The sequence below is a fragment of the Dipteris shenzhenensis genome, chromosome 7 (assembly GCF_047967505.1).
Source record: "Dipteris shenzhenensis isolate YYH24624 ecotype China chromosome 7, Dip_SZ_1.0, whole genome shotgun sequence".
Taxonomy (NCBI): domain Eukaryota; kingdom Viridiplantae; phylum Streptophyta; class Polypodiopsida; order Gleicheniales; family Dipteridaceae; genus Dipteris; species Dipteris shenzhenensis.
The window spans coordinates 46,068,301-46,093,046 of NC_141602.1; the positions used below are offsets into that span (position 1 = coordinate 46,068,301).

Sequence of the window (24,746 nt, forward strand, 5' to 3'; positions counted from 1 at the left end):
TTAATAACTCCATTATGTTTGAAAAAGAGGGTGGAGTCTTCTAGATTCAAGGAGGACATGATGTGCCTAACTCTCCTCTTATTTGCTCGATGGAATTGGAATGACTACTACACCAAGAAGAATGCGGGGTATATCTCTGTGAACTTACTTTTATTGGTGATTTTATGTCTTCTGCATCAAAAAGAAGTAATTTATTGTTTTGGGACACCATTATACATGGTATAGAGGTGGATATTCACCGCTATCAAGATGCCTTGGATTTCCAAATTATGCATCTCAATTGAACTGATGTTGTTCTAGGTCAAGAGTGGTTGTATAGTCTTGGGCATAGCTTAGAGTGGAGTTATCTTAATAACTCCATTATGTTTGAAAAAGAGGGTGGAGTCTTCCAGATTCAAGGAGAACATGATGTGCCCAACTCTCCTCTTATTTGTTCGATGGAATTGGAATGACTATTATACCAAGAAGAATGCGAGGTATATCTCTGTGAACTTACTTTTATTGGTGATTTTATGTCTTCTGCATCGAAAAGAAGTAATATTGTTTTTGATAATGTTAAAAAGTATGAATATTCTTTCAATGATTTAATGTTTGAATTTAAAGATGTTTTTCTGTCTGATTTTCCTCATGCTTTACCCCGTGAGAGAGAAGTAGATCATAACTTAGATTTAATTCCTAGATCTACCCTTACTTGTAAACCCCCATATAGGCTTAGTCAAACAGAGGAACATGAGGTCGAGAGACAATTAATAAAATATCTTAGGAAGGGCCAAATTCAACCAAGTAGCTCACCTTGGTCTGCACCAATTTTATTGGTAAAGAAAAAGGATGGTACTATGCATTTATGCATAGATTACCGAGCACTAAATAAAATCACCATAAAAAACAAGTATCCTATGCCTCGCATTGATGAGCTATTTGATCAATTTCAAGGGGAGAAATATTTTACTAAAACTAATTTAAGGTCAGGATACAAATTAGGGAAGAGGATGTCCCTAAGACATCATTTCATACTAGGTATGGGCATTATCAATTTAAAGTAATGCCATTTGGATTAACAAATGCTCTAGCAACTTTCATGACACTTATGAATAGTGTCTTAAGGCTATATTTAGGAAAATTTGATGTAGTATTTTTAGATGATATCCTTATTTATGGTAAAACCAGAAAAAAACATTTGGAACATTTGCGAAAAGTATTCCAGCTACTTAGAGATAATTCACTCTTCGCTAAAGAATCCAAATGTGAATTCTTTGCAAAAGAAGTGAAATACATAGGACATATAATCTCCCAAGAAGAGGTTCGTATGGACCCTGAGAAAGTAAGGGACATATTGGAATGGCCACATCCTACAAACCTAGAAGAATTACATATATTCTTAGGTTTGTCTAAATTTTAAAGAAGATTCATCTAGGATTATGCTAAGATTTCTGTTCCGATGATGGACCAGCTTAAGGAGAAGGGAAGTACCTTCATATGGGTTGAACCTCAAAAGAGAAGTTAAAAGTAGCCATAGTAGCAGCTCCTATGTGAATGGTAGTGGATCCCATTGAGCCATTCGTGGTTGAGACAGATTCTAGTGACTTTGCTATTGGTGTGGTACTTTTACAAAATAGTCGACCAATGGCTTTTGAAAGTAAAAGGTTAGATCGTTTCCAACAGAATTACTCGGCATATGAGAAGGAACTATATGCTTTCAAGAAGTGGAGGAACTATTTATATGGTTCAAAATTTGAGATCATCTTTGATCAAGAGAGCATTAAGTGGATTTGCAACAATTAGCCAGAGCTTAAAGGTAGAAACATTAGATGGGTTGAATTAATGCAAGAGTTTGATATGCAATTGTTATGTCGAAAGGAAAAGTTCAATGTGGTAGCAGACTCTCAGCCGAATGCCAATTGTAAATGAATTGAGTTTTACTCAATTTCAGAATGATTTCCTAGAGTCCTTAAAGGGGAAATGTGAGTTTGATCCTCACTTCTCTGAAATATGGAAATCAATTAGAAATAGGGATCCAATGAATCAAGAGGCTTTGAATGAGGAGTTGCATGGAAATAGCGACACACCACAGGTTGGTGATAAAGGACTCACGTGGAAAAAACATATCAAATTCTTGATGCACTACTAAGAAACCCTATGTATCACGTGCGTTCAAAGGGTATTAAAAAAACCCCTCAACCAAAATTTATCCCACAATAAAAACACTCCTCTTTACTTATGAACTAAGTGTTTTTTTTTCAAAATTTGAATTAAAAAACCTCCTATTATAGTAATTCTATTAAAATTTTCCAAAAAGTTGGATAAAACTATCCCTCCTTTTGAATGCACATGGTACACTAAATGTTTTTAGGTGAACCCCCCAAGATACTATTGAAGATGGCTACTTGCTCTACAAGAGTATGTGTCCTGGATAATAATGACATTAGGCGCCAAATTCTTTTTGAATGTCATGATAGTCTGAGTGTTGGACACCCGGGAATTCAAAAGACATATGTGTACTTTGTGAAAAGGCAATTCTTTTGGCCAAGAATAGGTAAGGACGTCCAAGATTATGTATTAAAGTTCCAAAAATGCCAGGTCAATAAGGTTGAATGCCTTCAGGTAGGAGATCTCCTACACCCATTGGAGATTCCATCTAGCAAATGGGGAAGCATCCAAAAGACATATGTGCTTCCAAAAAGGCAATTCTTTTGGCCTGGAATAGGTAAGGATGTCCAAGATTATGTATTGAAGTGCCAAAAATGCCAGGTCAATAAGGTTGAATGCCTTAAGGTAGGAGGTCTCCTACACCCATGGGAGATTCCATCTGGCAAACGGGGAAGCATCTCCATGGATTTTATTGTGAGATTACCTAGCACACAGAGGGGGCACAACTCTGTGTGGGTAATTGTGGATCGGTTGACCAAGATGGGTCATTTTATTTATGTCAATGAAGATGTTAATTAAACTCCAGAATTAGCTAGGCTATTTGTGGAGCATATCTATAGACTATATGGGATACTAGCAGTAGCCAATATTGTTAGTGATTGGGATAGAAAATTTAACAGCCATGTTTGGAGGGCTGTGTTTAAGAGGTTAGAAACTTCATTGAATATGAGCACCACGGATCATCCAGAGAGTGATGGTCAAACAGAAAGAGTCAATCAGATCATTGATGATATTCTTTGAGCATATGTAATTAAATGGCAAACTAATTGGGAACAATATTTACCCATATTAGAATTTGTGTTTAACAGTTCCAAACATTCAGCTGTAGGTTTTAGTCCATTCATGATGATGTATGAATTTCAACCAAGAGCCCCAATGGTAGTGGGGCTCAAAAAAGAGAAGTTTCAAGCAGCCAAAGACTTTCTTGAAGATATGAATCAAATGCTTAAGTTAACTAAAGATAGTATAAGAAGAGATCAGGATAGAGCATGCAGTTATGCAAACCCCCATCGTAGAAGGTTGGAGTTTGAAGTAAATGAGAAAGTCTACCTCAAGGTACCTGAATCTTTAGAATCTCTGAAGACAGGTAAATGTCCGAAGTTGTCTCCTAGGTATTGTGGACGATTCAAAATACTTAAGAGGATTGGAGAACTCGCTTACAAATTAGCCTTACTTGAGGGATGTAGAGTACATCTAGTTTTTCATGTTAGTAGGCTAAAAAGAAAATTAGGAGATGATGATAATCTCATTGGAAATGAAGCCGTAGTTGAACTCATTGAACCTGCATCTTTACCACACGAACCAGAAAGAATTTTAGATAAATAAGAAAAAAGAACATGACATGTACAATATGGCAAGAATGTCTGGTTAAGTGGAAAGATAGACCCGAAGAGAGTTCAACATGGGAAAGGGTAAGCAATTTCCAAAGGAGGTTTCCCAATTTCGTTTTCAAGGATGTTAACATTTCTTAGGGGAAGGGAATGTTACGTCAACTATAATACCGTGACCATGGCATAAGGTGGGAGGCCAGAGGGTTTCATAACACTTGCATTAGTAGGGCCTAAAGGGCTTGGATCTAGGGGGTCATGCCTAGGCCTAGGCATTTATGAGGAGGTGCATAGGGAAGTCCAAGAGAGGACTAAAAACAAAGGAGTCCCTTGTGGGACATGTGGCACCAAAGCTATGGGTCAAGTGGCAACTGGTGAGCAAGGGGGAGGATTCTAGAAAGAGAGTTCTCCACATGATAAGTAAGAGGGAGGGAACTCGACAAATGGTTCACAGATGCAAGAGGGGAGCTCACTGGAGTCCGCGGTTGGGTGGATAATGAGGAGAAAGCCCTCTATGTTTGAGCGACCATATCAGTTTCCAAGATATAAATTGTACCTTGCAGTGTCACGTCAATGCTTAAAGAGCTCTTGTATCTCCATGAGGATTGCATTGTGACTCCATCCACTGCCGATCTCCTCCAACTACACAATGAATAACTTGTTGATGTATTTGACTTGTTGCCTACAAAACATTTTGAACAAATTAGTGAAACTAGATTATCTTTCAAAGGTTTGAATAAAACATATGAAAGAACACATACTTACTTCCAATAAATGTGGGCGTTTAGCATGTACACACTAACAAGGTGTCGCATCTTTCGATGAAAGGATGCTCCAGAGGCATTATTGAGATTAGTGTCTCCTAATACTATGTCAATTGGATGTGAGAATCTCCTTGCACCCTTGCCAAGTTAGGAATATTTGTGGAAGTTGGACTAACAGCAGATGAGTGGAGGGATGGTGGAATAGTATCTAGTGGTATCAAAGGCCACTGCATGCTCTCGGATACTACTTAGTGGTATAGAAGGCCACTGCATGCTCTCTGATACTAATTAGTGGAGTCACCCTGTAAACATGGACCACTACCAAGAGCCGTTGGAAGTTGTGATTGCCTCACTCTTAATTTTTTACATCTTCTCTCCTCCACTGGCTCCTTGTGCTTGCCCTTTTGAGGGGCATGTGGTATCTCCGTGGATTGGCAAGCTGTCTCATTATGTTCCCTAATTGTCACAGAGGCCTCTCAAGATCTTGGTCGAACATTGGTTTGATAGGTATTCAAATCTCAAATTGTATTCGATAACTACTCCTGGAAAGAGAGGATAAAGTATGCGGAGACAGCTCCATATCAAGTGAGGGTAGCCGTGTGGCATGCATTAATGCTCCGAAGACTATCAATATATCAAAATTGGGATTACTTCTCTCACTCTCCCTCCCTCCTTCCCTCCCTCCCTCCCTGCGTGTGTGTGTGTGTGTCTGCCCCCCTCGCCCCCCCTGTGTGTGTGTGTGTGTGTGTGCCCCTTGTCTCGCCCTCTCTCTCTCACTCGCTCAGTCTCTCTCTCTCCCTCTCTCTCGTACTTGACAAAGGCAAGGACCCCATGAGGATCAAGATGCCATGCCCTGATTCTCTCACCCTCCTCGTTAATGTGGTGCAAGGTTCCTCATTATAAGTCTTCATGGACTATGCTCCTAAAGGAGTATATCATGGCACTCCCCAACACAACTAAGATACAACCAAGATAGAGCTCCAAGGAGCTAGATTGTATTTTGACCTAAAGAGTAACCTAAAGCAACCAAGACATGGTGTTGCACAAGGAATTCATATCCCTCAAGAGACTACAACATGATCTATAGAGATAGATGTAGCTATGCAAAGAGGTAGCCACTGCAATGGGTCCTGGCAAAAACTAGACAACTCCGACCCATCCAGTGCCACCATTGTCCGTGCCAATCATGAAGAATCACAGCCAAAAGTAGGCCCCAATGTGGTAGTAGATCCTCAAACTCATTGAGAGGATTCAAAATCTATGTGGAGGTAATTGATCTAAGAATAGTCATTCAGGACCTCTATTATGAGTTGTAAAACCTACAATATGATTAACAACCTATCAGTTTCTGATATTCCAAAACCAAGTCATCTAGGATGCGCAACTTTGCATTTAGTGGCTCATGCAACTGGCCACATAGGAAAACATACAAAAACCTCTGTGGTATCCAAACTTTTGAAAAATTAAGCGATCATAAATTATATGGAAAAAGTGTAAATACTTCTTTCCTAAACATAAAATTGTCTATTTGGGGTGAGTTATTTCCAAAGAAGGCATCCATATATATCCTGATAAAGCAAAAGTGATTTAGGAATGGACAAGATTTAAAACAACGAGAGATGTAAGGAATTTTATTGGTTTGGCACAATATGAGACAAAACATATCAAGGATTTCTCTAAAATAACATCCCTTTTTGCAGATCGGATAAACCAAGATAAAAAATTTATTTGGAATAAAAAATGTCAAGAAGCTTTTGATACATTAATTAAAAGTAAAGTGGCAAAAAATTGCATCTTGAAAATACCTGAGCTAGGAAAACCTTTTATTGTGACTTGTGATGCGAGTGGGACACGAATTGGGTGTGTTGTTTCTCAAGATGGCAGAGTAGTTGAGTATGAGTCTAGAAAACTTAGAAAACATGAAGAGAAATACCCCACTCATGATCGTGAATTGCTTGCTGTTGTTCATGCATTGAAACATTAGAGACATTTGGACTACTTGGTGTGAAGTTTGAATTTGAATGGATCAATACTAACATCAAAGTAGGTCGACACAAAATCAGGTCGATAAAGTCCACAAGTCCAAGATATGTCTATGCAAGATTTTTACTTTTTCAAAATACGACGACATTTTGCGGCTCAAGCAAATTCCAAACTCCCAACTATCTTATCAGCCTCTTTATAGCAAGCATCTCCCATCTCTTTAGGCCAGTCTGATGCACTATGGCAGACCTCTTCACACACTCAGATCATACACTACTTGCTTGACTCTGCCAACCTGTACGCCCATAGTAACTCCTCCTTTTGTTGGGGGTCCTCTTCATCCTGGTCTTTGCGCTCTATACAACTTCGTGCCTCCATCATGTCCTGCCAAAAGAAACCTACATCATGAGCTTGACAAGTACCTTAAAGGAGCAGAAAAAACAATATCCACGGAAATTAATATTCACCCTCTGTGTGCTAAATCCAAGTAGTACACCCACCACTGAAGCATGTCCTCCTTGTAGTTATTTTCCTCCTTCTTCGGGTCTATTTCTGTGAGGAGGCCATCCAACATCATTTTCAGATAGAACAAAATCACTCCAATGTGGGTATGCTATTGATTTGCAGTAGTTGGATCGGTGTACAGAGTTTTGGGGCTAGATTTCATAATGGGATATTAGTTATGTTTGCACCGCACTTAAATAGGGAGAGAGTTCATTGAGTCTGACCTTCTCATTCTTCAGTCTCACATTAGTTGTCTAATCAAAATCTTTCATTTCATATGAGTTGCCTAATCAAAATATTTTTTTTCACATTAGTGGATCTTTCAGTCTCACATTAGTTGTCTAATCGAAATCTTTTGTCTCACATTATTTGTCGTATCAAAATCTTGCATCTCACATTATGGTCCTTGGTGTGTCAAAGGACACTATCTAGTCACATAGCTGAGAAAACATTCCCCAAGTAAACTTTGGAGAAGATTAACAAATCAATAAAGTACACAAAGACCACATAGATTACATCTCAAAGACTCCTTTTCTTCAAATTACATCTCCAGGACTCCTTTTCTTCAGGGGGCTAGTTCCACATTGCTTTGAGCAAGTCACCTTTTTGAGCTCCCTACTTGCAGGCTCGGTCCTCCTTGCTCCTTTCCAGAATGGGGTTGGTTCCTTCCTTTAGGCGTCCGGCCCCTCCCTTCATGTCACTTCCTCTTTCCTTGATTTGAGGTTCTAGGTTGCAGGCTCGGCCCTTCTTGCTCCTTTCCTGAAGGGGGCAAGTTCCTCCCTTCAGGCTCTTTTTCCTTGCAGTCTGGCTCGGTCTTGGCCTTTTTCAATTTGAGCTCCTTGTCTTTTGCATTTTTTGCCCAAATGGCAATTTGAGCTGTAGCATCTACTTTCTCATCATAGAAAGTTGTAGCAAGCAGGCACATTTGATTTGTCCATGACCTGGGCAATGGCAAATTTACATAGAGATCTTGCATGCACAAACACCCCAAAGAAAACAATGTGCACAGGGTGGTAGCACGTAGACCATTGGATCATGTAGTCATCTATGATGGGGGTATGGCAGACCATGCATTTTGGACCCTGCTGCATAGCATGATAGGCATTTAATTTAACTATTGTGTGGCCATCAATATTACAGTCTTGCTTTGTACATGACGAAGTTTCTTCTTGATTCCTTCCTCCCTCATCCTAAGGCTGCTGATGTTTTCCTTTATCTCCTCCACTTTTTGCTCACTCTATCCAATAGCTTCATCTCAATCCCTCAGCATCTATTGAATATTCTTAAATTTCTTAAAAACATCAACATGGGCCATTTCCAAGACTTCCACTCTAGTTTGGAAATCGATCTCAAGACGATGGATTTCTTTTCAAAATTGTCGAAAGCCATGGCAAGCTCATGCACAGGCCTATTATAATCTTGTTGCAAGGTCTTGTAGCTTACTCTTTGAACTTCCAACAATGTTTAAAAAAAACAACCCTCATCATGGATGCTACAACTTGCTCCACCATGGTTGCTCTTTGCATCCTTTCATGGTTACTGCTGTAACTTGCTCCATCGTGGCTACTCTCTGCATCCTTCTTGGAGAGCTTCCTTGTTGTCTTCTCCACACCGACTGCTCTGTGCCCCATCCTTCCTAGCGTTGAAGCTCTCTTGCTATTCCTACATCACTTTTTTGGTTTTTGCATTCTCCCTTTTTAGCTCGTCCATCATCTGGTCTTTTTCAATGTTCAATGTGTTCTTCATATTGTAGAGACGTTTGTTCACTCTTCCCTCACTTGAACCACAACAAGCTCATAGTAGCAGTTGGAGAATTTGTCGTTTGAAAGAAGTAGACAAACATGATTAATACTTATACAAAAATACTGGCCATGTAGCAGTGAGAGTGTCAAAGAGAGAAGGGGGTGATAAATAGAGTAAATATTAGGCACAAGGGAGAAGAGCACAACCACGTAACGTAATGCCAAGGTACCCTGCAAGAGATTCGGGCCAACCAGCAATGTTGTGACGGGTCAAAAAGCTTGGAGGTAGGGACCTGAGTGGCCAAGGCCTAGATCACTTGAGAAGGAGGAAGGATCAACATGAGGTGAGGTTGGTAGAAAAGCTATGATGCTTGTGAGGTGGTGTAGTAAAGCATGGAGCCACGCTCAGGGTACCACTCTAGCTTGGAAATCTCACAGGACGACAGACTGCTTTTTAAAACTGTCGCAAGCCATGGCAAGCTCGTGCACAACCCTATTGTAATCTTGTTGCAGGGTCTTGTAGCTTACTATTTGAACTTTCAATAGTGTTTTGAAAAAACAACCCTCACCATGGATGCTGCAACTTGCTCGACGGTGGCTATTCTCTGCATCCTCCTTCGTGGCTACTATAACTTGCTCCACCGTGGTTGCTCTCTGCATCCTTCTTGGAGAGCTTCCTCGTTGTCTTCTCCACCCCAGCTACTCTCTGCCCCATCCTTTCTGGCCTTGAAGCTCTCTTGTAGTTCCTACATCACCTTTCTAGTTTTTGCATTCTCCCTTTTCAGCTCCTCAATCATCTCGTCTTTTTCAATGTTCAATGCATTCTGCATGTTGCAAAGCCATTTGTAAAGACCCTCCTTTTCAGCTCTCTGATCTTCAAGCTCCTTGTTTGTGATGTACCCATCACTCGTCACTTCTTCAAGCCTAAATTGGAGCTCCTTGATGCACTTCTCTACTTCTTCTCTTCTATGCCTTTTCATGTCAACCATTTTTAACCCTTTGCATCAAGGGTTGTGAAAAAAATGGTACAATGTGTCCCCCTGGGACCAAACTATATCCGATGTGCATAGTACTTTAAACACACCGTAAGATAGTTGAAATTAAGGCATCTACAAAGTGTTGTACCCATTGGAGACTCACACTTTTGAAAAATCCACCCTGATACATGTTTTTGGACCATTTTTGCATGACGAGTAGTGAAAAACATAGTATAATATATCCTAGACCATGTAAACCATATCCATAGAGCACAATAATTTGCAGAGACCTTAAAGTGGCTGCAAATGAGGCACGTCCAAGTATCATCCCCATCCAAGACTTACACGTTTGAATATGACACACCAACACATGTTTAATAGTATTCATTGATGTACGCAATCCTTTGCATGCACCTCGAGCATACCTCAAGCATACCATCGTCATGTTTTTTACCACCTATCATGCAAATTTAACACACTTTAAGGTATCTTATTTGAACATTAGAGTATACAATGGGCCCAATAATTTGCAAGCACCTCCATGTCACCTAGATTAAGGCATTTTCAAAGTCTTGTTCCCATCAAATATGGTTTGCATGGTTGGGGAGGCATTGTACCATGTTTTTCACCACTTGTCGTGCACAACAATGAAAAAAGGTGGGATCCAGGTGACTTATTCAAACATGCAAGTCTCTAATGGGAATAATACTTTGCATGCACCTCCATGTCACCCATTTTAAGAAGCATAAAAATTATTCTTTCCATTCGATATGGTTTGCATGGTCGAGGATGCATTATACCATGTTTTTCACCAAGTGTTTCAAACAAGGATGAAAAAACATGCTTTGGGGTGTCTTATTCAAATGCATGACTCTATGATGGACATTATACTTTAAATAGACCTCATTTTCACCCACATTAAGGCTCATGCAAAGTATTATTCCCATCAGATATGATTTGCATGGTCCTGGGTGCATTATACCATGTTTTTAACCACCCATCGTGCTCAAACATAAAAAATGATGCTTCGGGGTGGCTTATTTGAATGTGGGAATCTATGATGTGGATGATATCCATTCACCTACCTTAAGAGACATGCAAACTATCATGCCCATTAGATATGGCTTGGAAGGTTGGAGATGCATTATACCATGTTTTTCACATTGTGCACAAGAATAAAAGAACACGATTCGGGGTGTCCTATTAAAACATGTAAGTTTATAATGGGAACATTGATACTTTGCACATGCCTTATTCATACCCACCTTAAGTCCCACGAAAATTATCGTGCCCATCGGATATAGTTTGCATGGTCCCAAGTGCGTTATACCATGTTTTTCACCCCCAAGGGGGTCACTAAGAAAATATATAAGATAGCACGTGTGACCAACAAAAGGGGTTTTATATTTGTATGTAGTTATAGAAAATATACATACATGAGGGGATTTTTAATTCAAAAAGTGTTTTTTTCATACATAAGGGACACTTTAATCAGCTCAAAAAATAGAAAAGGAGTGTATATAGGTTATAAAATTTCCATAGGTAGGGGTTTTTTTAAATACCCCTTGATCGCACGTGCTAATATAGAGTTTTTACATAGACCCCCTCGGGTTTTCACCACTTGTCATGCACAAGAGTTTTAAAAAATCCATCGAGATGCCTTATTAAAAAAATACGAGTATCTAAAATTCATGAAACTTTAAAAAAAGTTCACATTTGCATCCACCTTAAGGCCCATGCAAAGTATCAGGCCGATTCGATACGTTTTGCATGGTCCGAGATGCATTATACCATGCTTTTCACCACCTGTCATGCTTTGGGGTTGCTTATTTGAATGTGTGAATCTATGATAGGCACAATACTTTTCATGCACATTAATGCCACCTACCTTAAGGTGCATGAAAAATACCATGCACATTGGATATGGATTGGATGGTTGGGGATGCATTATACCATTTTTTTCACCAAGTATTATGCATAAGGATCAAAAAACACAATTCAAGGTATCTTATTCAAAATTGTGAGTATATAATGGGAATGATACTTTTATCATAATGCATTTGTACCAACCATAAGGCCCATGCAAAATATCATGCCCATCATATATTATTTGCATGGTCTGGGGTGCATTATACCATGTTTTTCACTACCTGTCATGCACAAGGGTCAAAAAACAAGCATCCAAATGTCTTATTTAAATGTGCAAGTCTCCAATGGGAAGACTAATTTGCACATGCATCATTTTCATCCCCATTAATTCTTGTGCAGATAATCATGCCAATTGGAAATGTTTCACATGGTATGGGATGCATTATACCATGTTTTTCACCACCCCTCATGCACAAAACTCAAAAAACACACTTCAGGGTGCCTAATTTGAATGTGTAGTCTCCTATGGGCACGATTCTTCACATGCACCTCCATATACCCTACCTTAAGGAAAAAGTATTGTGTCCATTGGATATGTATTTCATGGTTGGGGATGCATTATACCATGCTTTCCACCACCTACCATGCACAAGGGTTAAAATCATGCTTCAGGATTCCTTATTTGAACTTACAAGTCTCCGATGGAAATGATAATTTGCACGAACCTCCATGTCACCTAGACAAAGATTCATGAAAAGTGTCATGCCCATCGAATATGGCTTGCATGGTTAGGATGCATTACAAAATGTTTTTCACCACCATCATGCACAAGGGTCAAAAAACATGCATCGAGGGGACTAATTCGAATGTGCAAGTCTCTGATGGGCATGATCCTTTGCACACACCTCTATATCAGCTACCCTATTATACAAGTATCATGCCCATTGGATAATGCAAATTATCATGCCCATTTGATATGCTTTGCACATGCCTCTATATCAACTACCCTAAAGCACATACATAGTATTGTGTCTGAGATATGGTTTGCATGGTTGTGGGCACATTATACCATGTTTTCCACCAACTATCATGCACAAGGTCCAAAAACACACTTTGGGGTGGCTCATTTGCACGTGCGAGGCTCTGATGGGCACAATAATTTGCATGTCCGTCCATGTTTCCTACCTTAATACCCACAAAAATTGTCTTGCCCATAGGATATGGTTTGCATGGTCCTAGAAGAATTATACCATGTTTTCTACCACCTGTCATGCACAACGATCAAAAAACATGTACCGAGGTGCCTCACTCAAAGGTGCAAGTCTTCGATGAGCATAATAATTTTCAATAAAATCAATAAAACCCACCTTAAGACATGTCCAAAGTATCATGCCGAGAGGATATGCTTTGCATGGTTGTGGACACATTATACCATGTTTTTCAACACCCATCATCCACAAGGGTTTAAAAACACGCTTTGGGTTACTTTATTTGAACATGCCAGTCAGATGGGTAAGATACTTTGCATGCACCTCAAGGTCACCTACCTCAAGGAACATGCAAAGTAATATGTATAGTATATGGTTTGTGTGGCTAGGGATGCATTATACCATATTTCTCACCACCCATCATGCACAAGGTGCAGATGACTTGCTATGGAGTGCCTCATTTGAATGTGCGAGTCTCCAACGGGCACGGTACTTTTCATGCATCTCAATTGTATCATGCCCATCGGATATCATTGGCATGGTGTGTAAATAGTATCATGCCCATCGGATATCTTTGGCATGGTCGGGGACACATTATATGATGTTTTTCACAAGGTATCATTCACAAGGGTCAAAAAACATGCTTCGCAATGGTTTATTCCAATGTGCGAGTTCTCGATGAAAATGACACTTGTACGTGTCTACATGTAACCTACCTGAAGCACATGCATGTACATTGTCCATTTGCATGCTCAGTGTCATAATATGCCATGTGTAACTTCCCGAAGTATCGTGCACAAGGGTAAAAAAGATGCTTTAGGGTGGCTTAATCGAACCTTTGAGTCTTTGATGGGAACAATGCATTGCATGCACTTCTATATCAGTATCTCAAAGGCGTGTTCAAAGTATTGTTCCCATCGAATATGGTTTGGATGGTCAGGGACACATGATGTTTAATTTCACCAAGTATTATGGATAAGGGTCAAAAAACATAGTTCTACGCCTCATGTGCACCCACGGTAAGGTGTGTGCAAAGTATCGTGCCCATAGGATATGGTTTGCATGGTCAAGAATCCATTATACCATGTTTTTAACCACCCATCATACCCTAGGGTAAAAAAACATACTTCGGGGTGCCTTATTTGAGCATTCATCCTTTGATGGGAGGGAATCATAATTGATACTTTCTACGTAGCCCATTTGCACCAAAATTAAAGCCTGTGCAAAGTATGGTGCCCATGAGATATGGTTTTCATGGTCGTTGATGAATTATACCACGTTTTTCAACAAGTATCATGCATAATGGTAAAAAATAGCGATCTCAAGTTGTCTTGTTTGAATATGCGAGTCTTGGATAGGAATGGTACTTTGCAAGAGTATGATTTGTAGCCACCTGGATTTCTTGTTTGAATGTACAAGTCTTGGATAAGAATGCTACTTTGCAAGAGCCTCATTTATAGCCACCTAAAGGCCCTTGCAAGGTATCATGCCCATCAGATATGGTTTTCATGGTATAGGATGCATTATACCATGTTTTTCACAAGCCATCATGCACAACGGTAAAAAAACTCTTGGCGGGGTGGCTTATTTGAATGTTCAAGTCTCCAATAGACACAAAACTTTGCACGTACCTTAATTGCACCTATATTAAGCCTCATGAAAAATATTATGCCCATAAACTATGGTTTGGGGATGCATTATACAATGTTTCTAAACCACCCGTCATGCACGACGATCAAAAAACACAGTTTGAGGTGGCTTATTTGAAAGTGCAATTCTTTGATGGGCACAATAATTTTCATGAACCTTGCCCATAAGATATGGTTTTCATGGTCGGGAATGCATTATATCATGTTTTTCACCACCCATCATGCACAAGGATCAAAAAATGCATCAAGATGACTTATTCAAATGTGCGAGTCTGTGATGGGCATGAAACTATGAAGGAGATTCAGCCACCACGCCTCGATATGGTTTGCATTTTTTGGGCTTAATGTATAGGTATTACGTTTAGGCAGATAGGGGTTAGGGTTTATGTTATAGAGATAAGGAGTTACGTATATGGTATAGAATTTAGGATTCAAGATTTAAGCATAGTAACGGTATTTGTAAATTTTCATGACCATGCCTTATATATAAGCCACAAAAGGGTTTTTTTTAAAAAGAGTGACTATGATCCATGCATTCACAAGGATTTTTTTTTTTTTTTGGTCTTCAAAGTAAGTTAAAAAAGGTGGCCACAATTGTGGGAGGGTAGGGGAAAGAGTGAATCATGGATGGAATCGAGGGAAGGGGAACGGAAGGGAAGGGGAGAAGAGGGGTGGAAGGGAAAGCTAGGGGAGGGGAGGAAAGGGAAGGGAGGGAAGGGGGGGGGGGGGAGAGAAGGGGGAACGGAAGGGAGAGAGGGGAGTAGGGGGGGAGGGAAGGGGAAGGGAAGAGAGGAGGTAAGGGGAGAGGAGAGAGGAGGGGAGGGGAGTGAGAAATTGAATTGTAGGGAAGCTAAGGGAAAGGAGGGGGGGAGGGAGGGGGGGAAGTTTGAATTCTATGAGAGGAAGAAGAGCAAGAAATTTGAATTCTTTTAGGGTTTTCTGACCTATATATTGACTTGAGGATCTCCTCCTTCCCTTTCCCCCTCCTCTCCCTTTTCCTTTCCCTTCCTACCCCCCTCCCTCTCTCTTCTCCCTTTGCCAAGTTCTCCCTCTCCTCTCCTCTCCCTTTGCCAAGTTCTCCCTCTCCTCTCCCTCTCTCCTCTCCCTTTGTCTTCTCCCTCTCCTCTCCCTCTCTGCTCTCCCTCCCCTCGCATCTCCCTCCCCTCTCCTCTCCTCTTCTCCCTCCCCTCTCCTCTCCCCTTCCTTCATCTTTCTCTCTTACCTCCTTTATTTAACTACCCCCTTCCCCTCTTAATCACGCTGCAATTGTGCGGTTGCGATTGCCGCTACAAAAAAAAAACTTTTTTGTTTGTAGCCATCAGGGTTTGCCAAGAGGGGAGAGAAGCGATGAGCGTGCCCCCCCTCATCTCTCTCTCTTTGTCCCTTTTTCACACACTCTCTCTCTTACCTCATTCTCTCCCCCTTCCCTCCTTGCCCTTTCCCTTTCGTCCCCTTTCCCTTCCCTCCCTTTCCATCCCCTTCTTTCAAACCTTCCTTACCCTCCCCTTTCCCCTTCCTCACCCTCCCCTCCCGTTGTTCCCTTCCCCCTTGCCCTTCCCTTCTTTTACCTTCCCCTCCTTCCATTCCCTTCCCTTCCCCCTCCCTCTTTCCCTCCCTTTCCCTTCCCCCTTCCTTCCTTTCCTCTTCCCTTCCCTTCCTTCTCTCCTTGAAAAGACGCAGCAAGAATTTGACATCAACGGGGATGAACTAAAAGGCCTATGGGGATATCCAATGCACATGTGCCACCTCCCTTTCCTTCCCTTCCCCTCCTTCCATTCCTTTCCCTTCCCCCTATCTCTTTCCCTCCCCTTGCCTTCCCCCTTCCTTCCCTTCCTCTTCCCTTCCCTTCCCCCTCTCCTTCCCTCCCCCCTTCGTTCCCTCTCTTTCCCCCCCCCTCTCTCTCTTTCCCCCTCGCCCCCTCCTTCAAAAGCCACAGCATGAATCCCACATTGATCGGGATGAACTAAATGGGGATGTCCAATGCACATGTGCCACCATATGTGCCAATGTCCTTCCATCGATAAACCACAGACGTGTTCGTGCCATGCGTATGTGTGCAGGGCCTTGTGAGGCCATATCTACCATAATTTAGAATTTTGAAACACTCAAACGCATTTATTAACACTCTTATGATATCTTGGATATTTTAGATGAGTCTTATGGTAAATTAATGTCGTGCATGGGATTTACCAAAACACACACACACACACCATTTTTCATGCGTATAAATTATTTTTATTAATTTAATTTGTTAATAGTTTAAAGAAAGCTAAGTTTTTAAAGGAAGATTATTTAAAATAATTTTTTTGGCTAGAGTAAAAGAATCTCAAGGGAAAAATTAGGGGCAAATTTTAGCCCAAGGGCTAATTTAGAGGCTTTCCCAAGTTGGCTGGGCTAATATTTTGAGCTTTAAATTTGATAAATTAGCCCAAAAACAAAGGTGGGCTAATTTCTAGAGCCTCAAATTTGATAAATTCGCCCTAAAATCGGTAGCAGGGCTAATATTTATAACTCTATATATGGGGAGAGATTCGCCCATTGACCTACACTGTCATAATCTTGTTCCTTCCTTATTTTTTACCTCGAGTAAGATGCGAATTATATTACCTAGTTCTCTCATTGTTAGTGCAAAATGATTGTGTGAGTAAATTAACTTTTTATGCGGAAAGGGTAGTCCTATAAAATACACTTTTGATTTGGGAACAATAATTACAGACAATAAACTTTTCATTTGGGAAGGATTTTTGAACATTTGAAGTCCAAAATTTTAAAAAAATAGTTCAAAATTAATAAATACATTGTTTATTTTACATAGTTTTAATTATCAAAGGTATTCCTCAAAAGTTTTAATTTCTTTAAGCCTTAAATGTCTATTGAATCTCTCATTGGAGCTACATTAGAGCATTTGGTCAATGTATGTTATTTTCACGTGCTTGGGCTTCTCACCCATATGTTCGACAATCAATCAAAGGAAAAATCATAGAGCAATCCTTTGTAGTGATAGGAACACAAGCAAATGCACGTCATCTACTAGGGTAATGAAGTTATTTCAAGAACCATATATATACTTGCTACTTCATTTGATTGCCCAATCATCATAATTCGAATATGCATTATTGTTGAATTTATCCAATTAGAGCTACATTGGAGCCCTTAGGGCTAGATCCTCATCATGTCCTCATCATCAACTCTAGTGAGCAGCATCACCCACTTCTGTCAACTCCACCACTGAGCCTTCAAGAACCCTATTTCTTGTATGTTGTATGGTGAAGATATCATGAAGCGAAGAGAACCTTCTAGCTGAAGATATTCTTGAAGGTAAGAAAATATTCTAGCTAAGTTAAATTAGGAAGGATCAGAGATGTTAAGTTCTTTGATCACAACGTAACAATGGGGAATGGGTTGACTTTAAGGAGAGGAGAGGAGGAGAGGGAGACAAGTATATATGTATGGATGTATGTACAAGAGAGAGAGAGAGAGAGAGAGAGTATGACTGAAGCCAAAGTAAGAAATCTTTAAGTGGACGAACAAGTTATCACTGAATGATCAATACGTAAGGCAAAGCGAAGGACTTGGGACTGCTGATCCCATGAAGTGCGAAAGTTCAGTGAACCAACAATTTTCATACATACCTTCATCATGTGAAAAGACGCTTTTCGAAGTTTTAAATGCTTGAATGACAAATAATCTCAACTTCGATGTGGAAATCAACTTCTAGTATAGATAGTTTGAACTTGAATGGGACTGTGTAAAGACATATAACTTATTGAAACTGTGAATTACATTTTGCATATTTTCTAGATAATCATTGCTACAACTGAGAGAAGCAGCAAAGGGAGCTGTGGGATAGCTTCTGATAGCTTAAAAGCTCTTTTGGAGGGCACATTCAAATTGAACTTTTTTGTGGTGCTTATCATTGGGAAGTCCACATGAAAGATTCACAAGTTCAAGGTACCTTTTCTCATTGGGATATATATATATATATATATCATGTCTTTTTCTTGCACATGTAAGAAACAAGCTATAATTGATGGCTTTTGTTATTCCAAAAGTGAGTACGTCTACAAAAGTAGTTGCATATGTGTGCATGATTGCATGGCTCCAAAAGAGTGCATGGCTTGAAGACGAGTGAGCATATAAGGCTACTGAACTTGCAAAATCATAAAAAACTACCACAAGAGTCTCCTCGTGAAACATAATCGCATCAACTTTGTTCGAGCCGGAAGTGCAATGTGTTGTTCCTTTGTTGTTCCTCGTATAATTCCTGCCCTTTGGATTACATTAAAAGTCACAAATGGACCAGATACGTGAGGGATGATGGGTACGGTGACGTAGTTTCCAAGTCAAAATGAACGAGCAAAACGTGAGAGAATGAGAAGGGGGATGAGTGACAGAAGCTTCGTGGACTCCCGTCCATGTATTTCTTAATATTCAATTCGACCTGGCGGGCTTGCGGCTCAAGCCAAAATCGAGTTCAAAAGAGATGAACGACCATTCACTTTCCACCACTCACTTTCGTTCTGCACAGCTAGCTCAGCTTGCTTCCCTAGCCTCTTAGCCAGTCCGCCATGCAATACGTCGATCATTCTCTTAGCACTAGCCTTGCAAATACACCACAAACAAAGCCCACTCGTTACCGTGGCGTTCGCAAACGTTCCTGGGGTAAATGGGTCTCCGAGATCCGCCAACCTCACAAGAGGTCCCGCATCTGGTTGGGCTCTTACTTCACACCCGAAGCAGCCGCTCGTGCTTACGATACAGCCTCTGCTTGCCTTCGAGGTCCCTCCGCTCCTCCACTGAATTTGCCGGATTGCCCTCCTCCATTGCTTCCCAGTTCTCTAACACCCAAATCTATTCAGAGTGCTGCTTTGGCAGAAGGTGCAAGATATGACAAATTTTCGGGCGCTAAGTCCATTTCTTCAACTATTTCCGCTGATCAGGTGACCTGTCGATCCGATTTCCTGGGCGGAGCTGGCGCTATTTGCCATCCATCCGTCGACGCGGCCATCGTGCAGGAGCAACAATCTACAGATTCCTGTGCTTCTTTTCTAGAACTCTCCGAGGCCCATGTTCATCCATCAGATGAAGAGCCGTCGTTGTCTGAATCATTTTTTGATGCAATAGTCCGTTTTGAAGAGGACGAATATCTCTATCGACGGCAAACACAGTGGGAGGTGCAAAGCTGCAAATTGACACAGCGGATCGCCGATGAAAACCTCAATGGAGGCAAAGATGTTTACTATGTAGATCAAACGCATTGGCATTATTAGCACTATTATGTTATCGGTTCCGCGGTTGAAAATGTTGAAAATCTTTGCTCTACACCAGAAACAAGTCTCCCTAATTTATAAAGCTGAAAAACAAGATATTTCTTCTTACTCTTGCTTTGGCAGGTCGTTTCCTTCATGGTCGTCGAGTGTGACGGTCCCATGTCAAAGCAATTTTTGATTACTCGAAGAAAGTTTTGCTTCGTCGCTCAAAGTGGCCATTTTTGAGCGTTCATTTCTTCGAATGGTGATATATGCCATGCTTCTCTCCTTCGCTACATTGTACATTGTGTTGGGGCTGTCCTAATCGAGTCTAGTTTTTTTTGAAATGGAGGTAGCATTGTGCCATGAAAAGCAATTCTAACTTCTCCTTCACCCACGTATGATGTTTTTATAAATTTTAATAATTTTTTATTACTTTGTACGAATGCAAAGAAAATCTCAACTTAACTTCTTCTCATCGTAACATCCTCTCATCGCCTCTTTGCTTCTTTACTTTTGCTCAGCATCTCATCTCTTCCCTCCTTTTCTTGCATTCATCACCTCATTGTTCACATTTCTTTTCTAGTTTAGATCTATCCACTACCTGCTGTTCAGGCCACTGCTCTCTGGGTAATACTTCATCTATCCATGCACCTGGCGGTAATTGTTGCTACCATCTTTCCTGTGCCGTCGCAGGTCTTTGAATCACCATTGGCTCATAGGACGGGGGATCTAGTTACCCCAGAAAAGGTGTGTGCTTATTATAATACTTTCCCAAAAACTTATCTGCCTCTTTTCACCAAGGAGGATGAGGAGGTAATGACAGACTAAAAGAATGGGCGCACAATTCCAACCACAGACAAAGTGAACACCTCTGCCGCTTTAGCACATCTATTCTTTTGCTATTGCGGAGAACGACTTCCACAATGCCTTCTGCCACCTCTTCATATTTGGCTTGCCAATCCTCTTCAATCTGCACTGACTCCGCAACCACTCCTTTTTCCTTATTCGTATCACCACCACTAGAAGATGTGCTAGACCCTTTTGGTCCAGAACTAGTCGGCACCTGTGGACCCTGTTGCTGACCAGAACCCGCACCAGCTCCCACATCTCTGTCCATCCTGGGTTGTCGTTCGTGCGAAACCAGCTCCCGACAGGTCTATGGAACAACAACCGCAATCCATCTTGCCACCTGCCTATCCCATTCTGCCCGCACATCACCATGAAGAGCTTCTAAGAGCGAACCCATCTGCTCCATGTTAACACTCACATTCCTCGAAAAAGCCCGCAAATACTCTACCAGCGCATCGGTAGTATATCGGCGTAGCAACTCATATTCAATGCTCGACACATACTCCGCATGTAGCTACTGTGTGGCCTCTAAATGTGCTTCCGCCACTTGAACTCTAGCTTCGAGGACTATCATCCGGTCCTCCCATTGCTGCACCCGCTCCTGCTAACCTCGCAGAGACTCATTTTTCATGTGCAACTGCGTGACTTCTGCCTCCAAACTGGTCACTCTAGCAAGCTCTCCCCTCACACCAATTTGTGAAGCTATCCGCGCAAGCAAATACGAACAAAATTGTAGCTACACATGCATAGGCTGTGCCTGAAAATTGAACCCGATAGAAGACACTAGAGACATACTTGCAGACTCCGAGATCGCCGTTAACACTTCTGCATCGGCCGACACCCTCGCCGCATCAGAGACCGCCACTAATGTTGTAGTAGTCATCGCAGTCGTTGCTACTGCATTCTGCTGAAGTTTCTCCAGAAGCTGCTCCATCCCCTGCTACATAAGGGAACCTCCCACCACCGGAGTACTACTTGGGACCACCACTGCAGTGGACACGGGGGTCACCATCACCCGCTCTGCCATGATTGATAATGCCATAGGTGTAGACACAGTAATTTGTGTCGTCACCACCCCACTAGTAGAAACGCCTCCCACACCACCAGTATGTGAAGAAGTTGAGGGTGCAAGGGAAGATACCACCCCCTGGCTAAGGCGAGGCTTCTTCTTCTGTTGTTTCATAGCCACTCCACCAGAAGATCCCTCAGCTTCATCCTGTGCAGGCCCCTCAGGTGCCAGAGTGAGCACCAAGGCAGTCGAGCATTTAGGCACTGTAGACTCTAGATGTATGGGAAACAAAATCTCCAGGACCTACCCCAATCTTGGAATTCATTGCCTGCTTCTTATCCACATGAGTTGCCACCCATAAAGCCTCTGCATGAATCCGCTCCTTCAAGATTCGAGCCCATGGCACCACTCTCTCTTCAACATCATCTATCATCCCTCGAGTCCGAGGAGTGATGGTCTACGTTTTGGCCTACAAGAATAGCAACTCGAGTATCCAGCAATACAGGTCCCTCATTTGAGCATCCGAACACCCACTCACATTGTATTCACCCCTAGTATAAGCTCCAAACTCCACCTCCATCACCGTCGGTGTACACGTTGGTTGCATGATCATCCCTCCATTCATAGGAAAAAGGAGACGATGATGTATCAATTGCACTGTTAGCTCCCGATGCTCATCCAAGAACTCCATGGTAGATCCTACCGCTAGCTGCTGGCAAAGCGCCAATGCTGATGGATGAACAACCACCCTTTGCCAATCAATACTGCTAAAACTATGAATCTGTAGCAGCTGGAGACAAGCATCAATCGACTGGGAATCTATATACACCAACAGAAGAAAAGGAAGAAATTGAGCATGAGCCATCCCCATGGCGAGGCGAAGGAGAAGAAAAGAGATAACAATGAATGCCGATGAGAGCTGGAAGGCAAATGCACTCAAGAGAACTAAAAGTGCGATGAAGAGCAAGTAGCAAGCAACTGGTACATGCAAACAATGGCTCAAGAGTTGTAATTCAGATTGCCAATATCCCACCCTTATGACAGTGAGTTGCATGGCAGCTAGGCTAGGACCCGCCGACCATCGCAATTTCAACTTCCCGGGCATTTTTCCAAGGCATGTTGAACAGAAGAACTAGCTGCCCATGCTCAAAAGATTTCTTCTTGGATGCCAAATCCACCCTTTGCTTGCACCTATCTTGAACCTCCAAGGTGAGATAATAGCTCTCCAGCAATAAATCATCCAATTGGTCTAGAACATCCAACCAGAATACCATAGAGTCCTACGGAAGAAGCTTGTTCGGCTCCACCGCAATTCTCAAACTTAGAACAATATGCTCAATCGGCATGATTGCTTCTAGCCCAGATGCCAATTTAAAAGGAGTCAACCCTGTGGCCACCTTGAATGATGTGCGGTGTATGCCCATAGTGCTGCCAGTAACTTCTCATCCCAATCTATGCGGTGCTCATTCACCAGTAGCGACATGATCCTCTTGAAAGTATGATTGGTAGACTCTGCAAGTCCACTCGCTTGTGGATAATAGGGGGAAGACTTCTTGTGAATCACCATATAAAAAGCATTCATCTGCTTGATGACTTTGTTGACAAAATGAGTCCCCCTGTCACTCGGGGGGGTCACTATGTATAAACCCTCTATATCACGTGCATTCAAGGCCTATTTGTAAAATACCTTATCTGTCATTTTTCCATTAATAAAATGTACCCTTTTTCTATACAAATATGTAATTTTTTTCCAAAATCCATTTAAAAACTCCCTTATGTAAGTAAATTTTTGTAAATTGTAGATATTTAAAATATCCTTCTGTTGAACTCACGTGATAGGGTTACATATGATGACTGACCACCCCGAGCCCTGTCATTGACAATCTGAATTGGACACACGAACCAAGTGAACACATTGTGGTATAGACACCTTGCGACCGTTTTTGCAGTGTTGTCCCACAAGGACCAAGCTTCCACCCATTTGGTGCAATAATCAGTGGCTGCTAGAGTGTAGCAATTCCTTGTGTGGGTAGCTATGGGTTTGAATGGATCGATGAAATCCAAGCCCCATTTCTGAAATGGTTCTAAAGGCAAGATGGGATTAAGTGGCATGCGGTCTCGATTAGTGGGCTGTCACAACCATTGGCAAAGGTCGCAACTTTTGCCAAACCATCGAGCATTCTTCTATATGGTCGGCCACCATAACCCTGCATTTAGGACTTTCTTTGTGGTGACTTCGCCCGCAAAATGGCCACCTCAAACCCCACAATGGGCTTCCATTAACACTGCTTCCTACTCATGAGGTGGAACACATCGCAACAACACCTCAGTCAAGAGTCGTCGGTACAACTGTCCCAAGACTACTTCAAAGTATCGGCTCCTTAATGCCAAGTGTTTCCTCTTATCCCGATTCATGTACTTGGGCATGATGCCAGTAGATAGGAATGAGAGCATCTCATCATACCATGACCATGGTCCTTCTGGGATGACTTCGGCCTCTGCTGTGATCGGATGTGCCCAAAAAATAAATGCTAGCTCCACATCAGGGAACTCGTCCTCCACTCCCGTTGTTTGGCAGCTCCCCAGACTCCAGTCGGGAAAGATAATCTGCAACCGCATGCTGTGAGCCCGAGCGATGAATAACATCAAAGTTGTATTCCTACAAGAGCAACACCCATCGTGCCAATCAGCCCGTAAGACTTTGCTGCTTCACCAAATATAATAATGCGGAATGATCAATATGGAAGACAAACGGTCGGCCCAACAAATAATGTTGGAATTTCTTGACATAATAGATCATGCCCAGTCCTTCCCGCTCTGTGATGGAATAATTATTTTCAGCTGTTGAGAGCCATCGGCTCGCGTAGTAGACTGGGGATACCACTTATTTGCATCTTCCTACATCAAGATGCTCCCAATAGCTCTATCTGAAGCATCTACAAACACATGAAAATTCTTCTCCCAATCCAGAGATAGCAGCACCGGTGCTCTGGAAACCTAAATCTTCAGCTGCTACTGCCGATATGCTTGGTTGCACTCTACGGTCCACACAAATGCCTTCGGTTCCACATGTGCCAATTCATTCAAGGTGAGCTAGGAACCGCATATGTCTGCCATGCCATCGAATTTGGCCCAAGAACCGCAAGCATTCCTTAGGTGTTGGTGGTGCCGGGGCTTGCATAATT

General features: G+C 41.7%; 1 protein-coding gene across 1 annotated transcript; it reads left to right on the forward strand.

The window, feature by feature from the left end:
- Positions 1-19,019: 19,019 nt before the first annotated feature.
- Positions 19,020-19,721, forward strand: LOC147900420 (ethylene-responsive transcription factor ERF037-like). Its single transcript, XM_087376643.1, has one exon. The coding sequence runs from the start codon at positions 19,020-19,022 to the stop codon at positions 19,719-19,721; it is 702 nt and encodes a 233-aa protein (XP_087232769.1).
- Positions 19,722-24,746: the final 5,025 nt, after the last annotated feature.

Bases quoted from the DNA above. Each gene is read 5' to 3' on its own strand.
- LOC147900420 (XM_087376643.1), top strand. From the start codon at position 19,020: ATGCAATACGTCGATCATTCTCTTAGCACTAGCCTTGCAAATACACCA.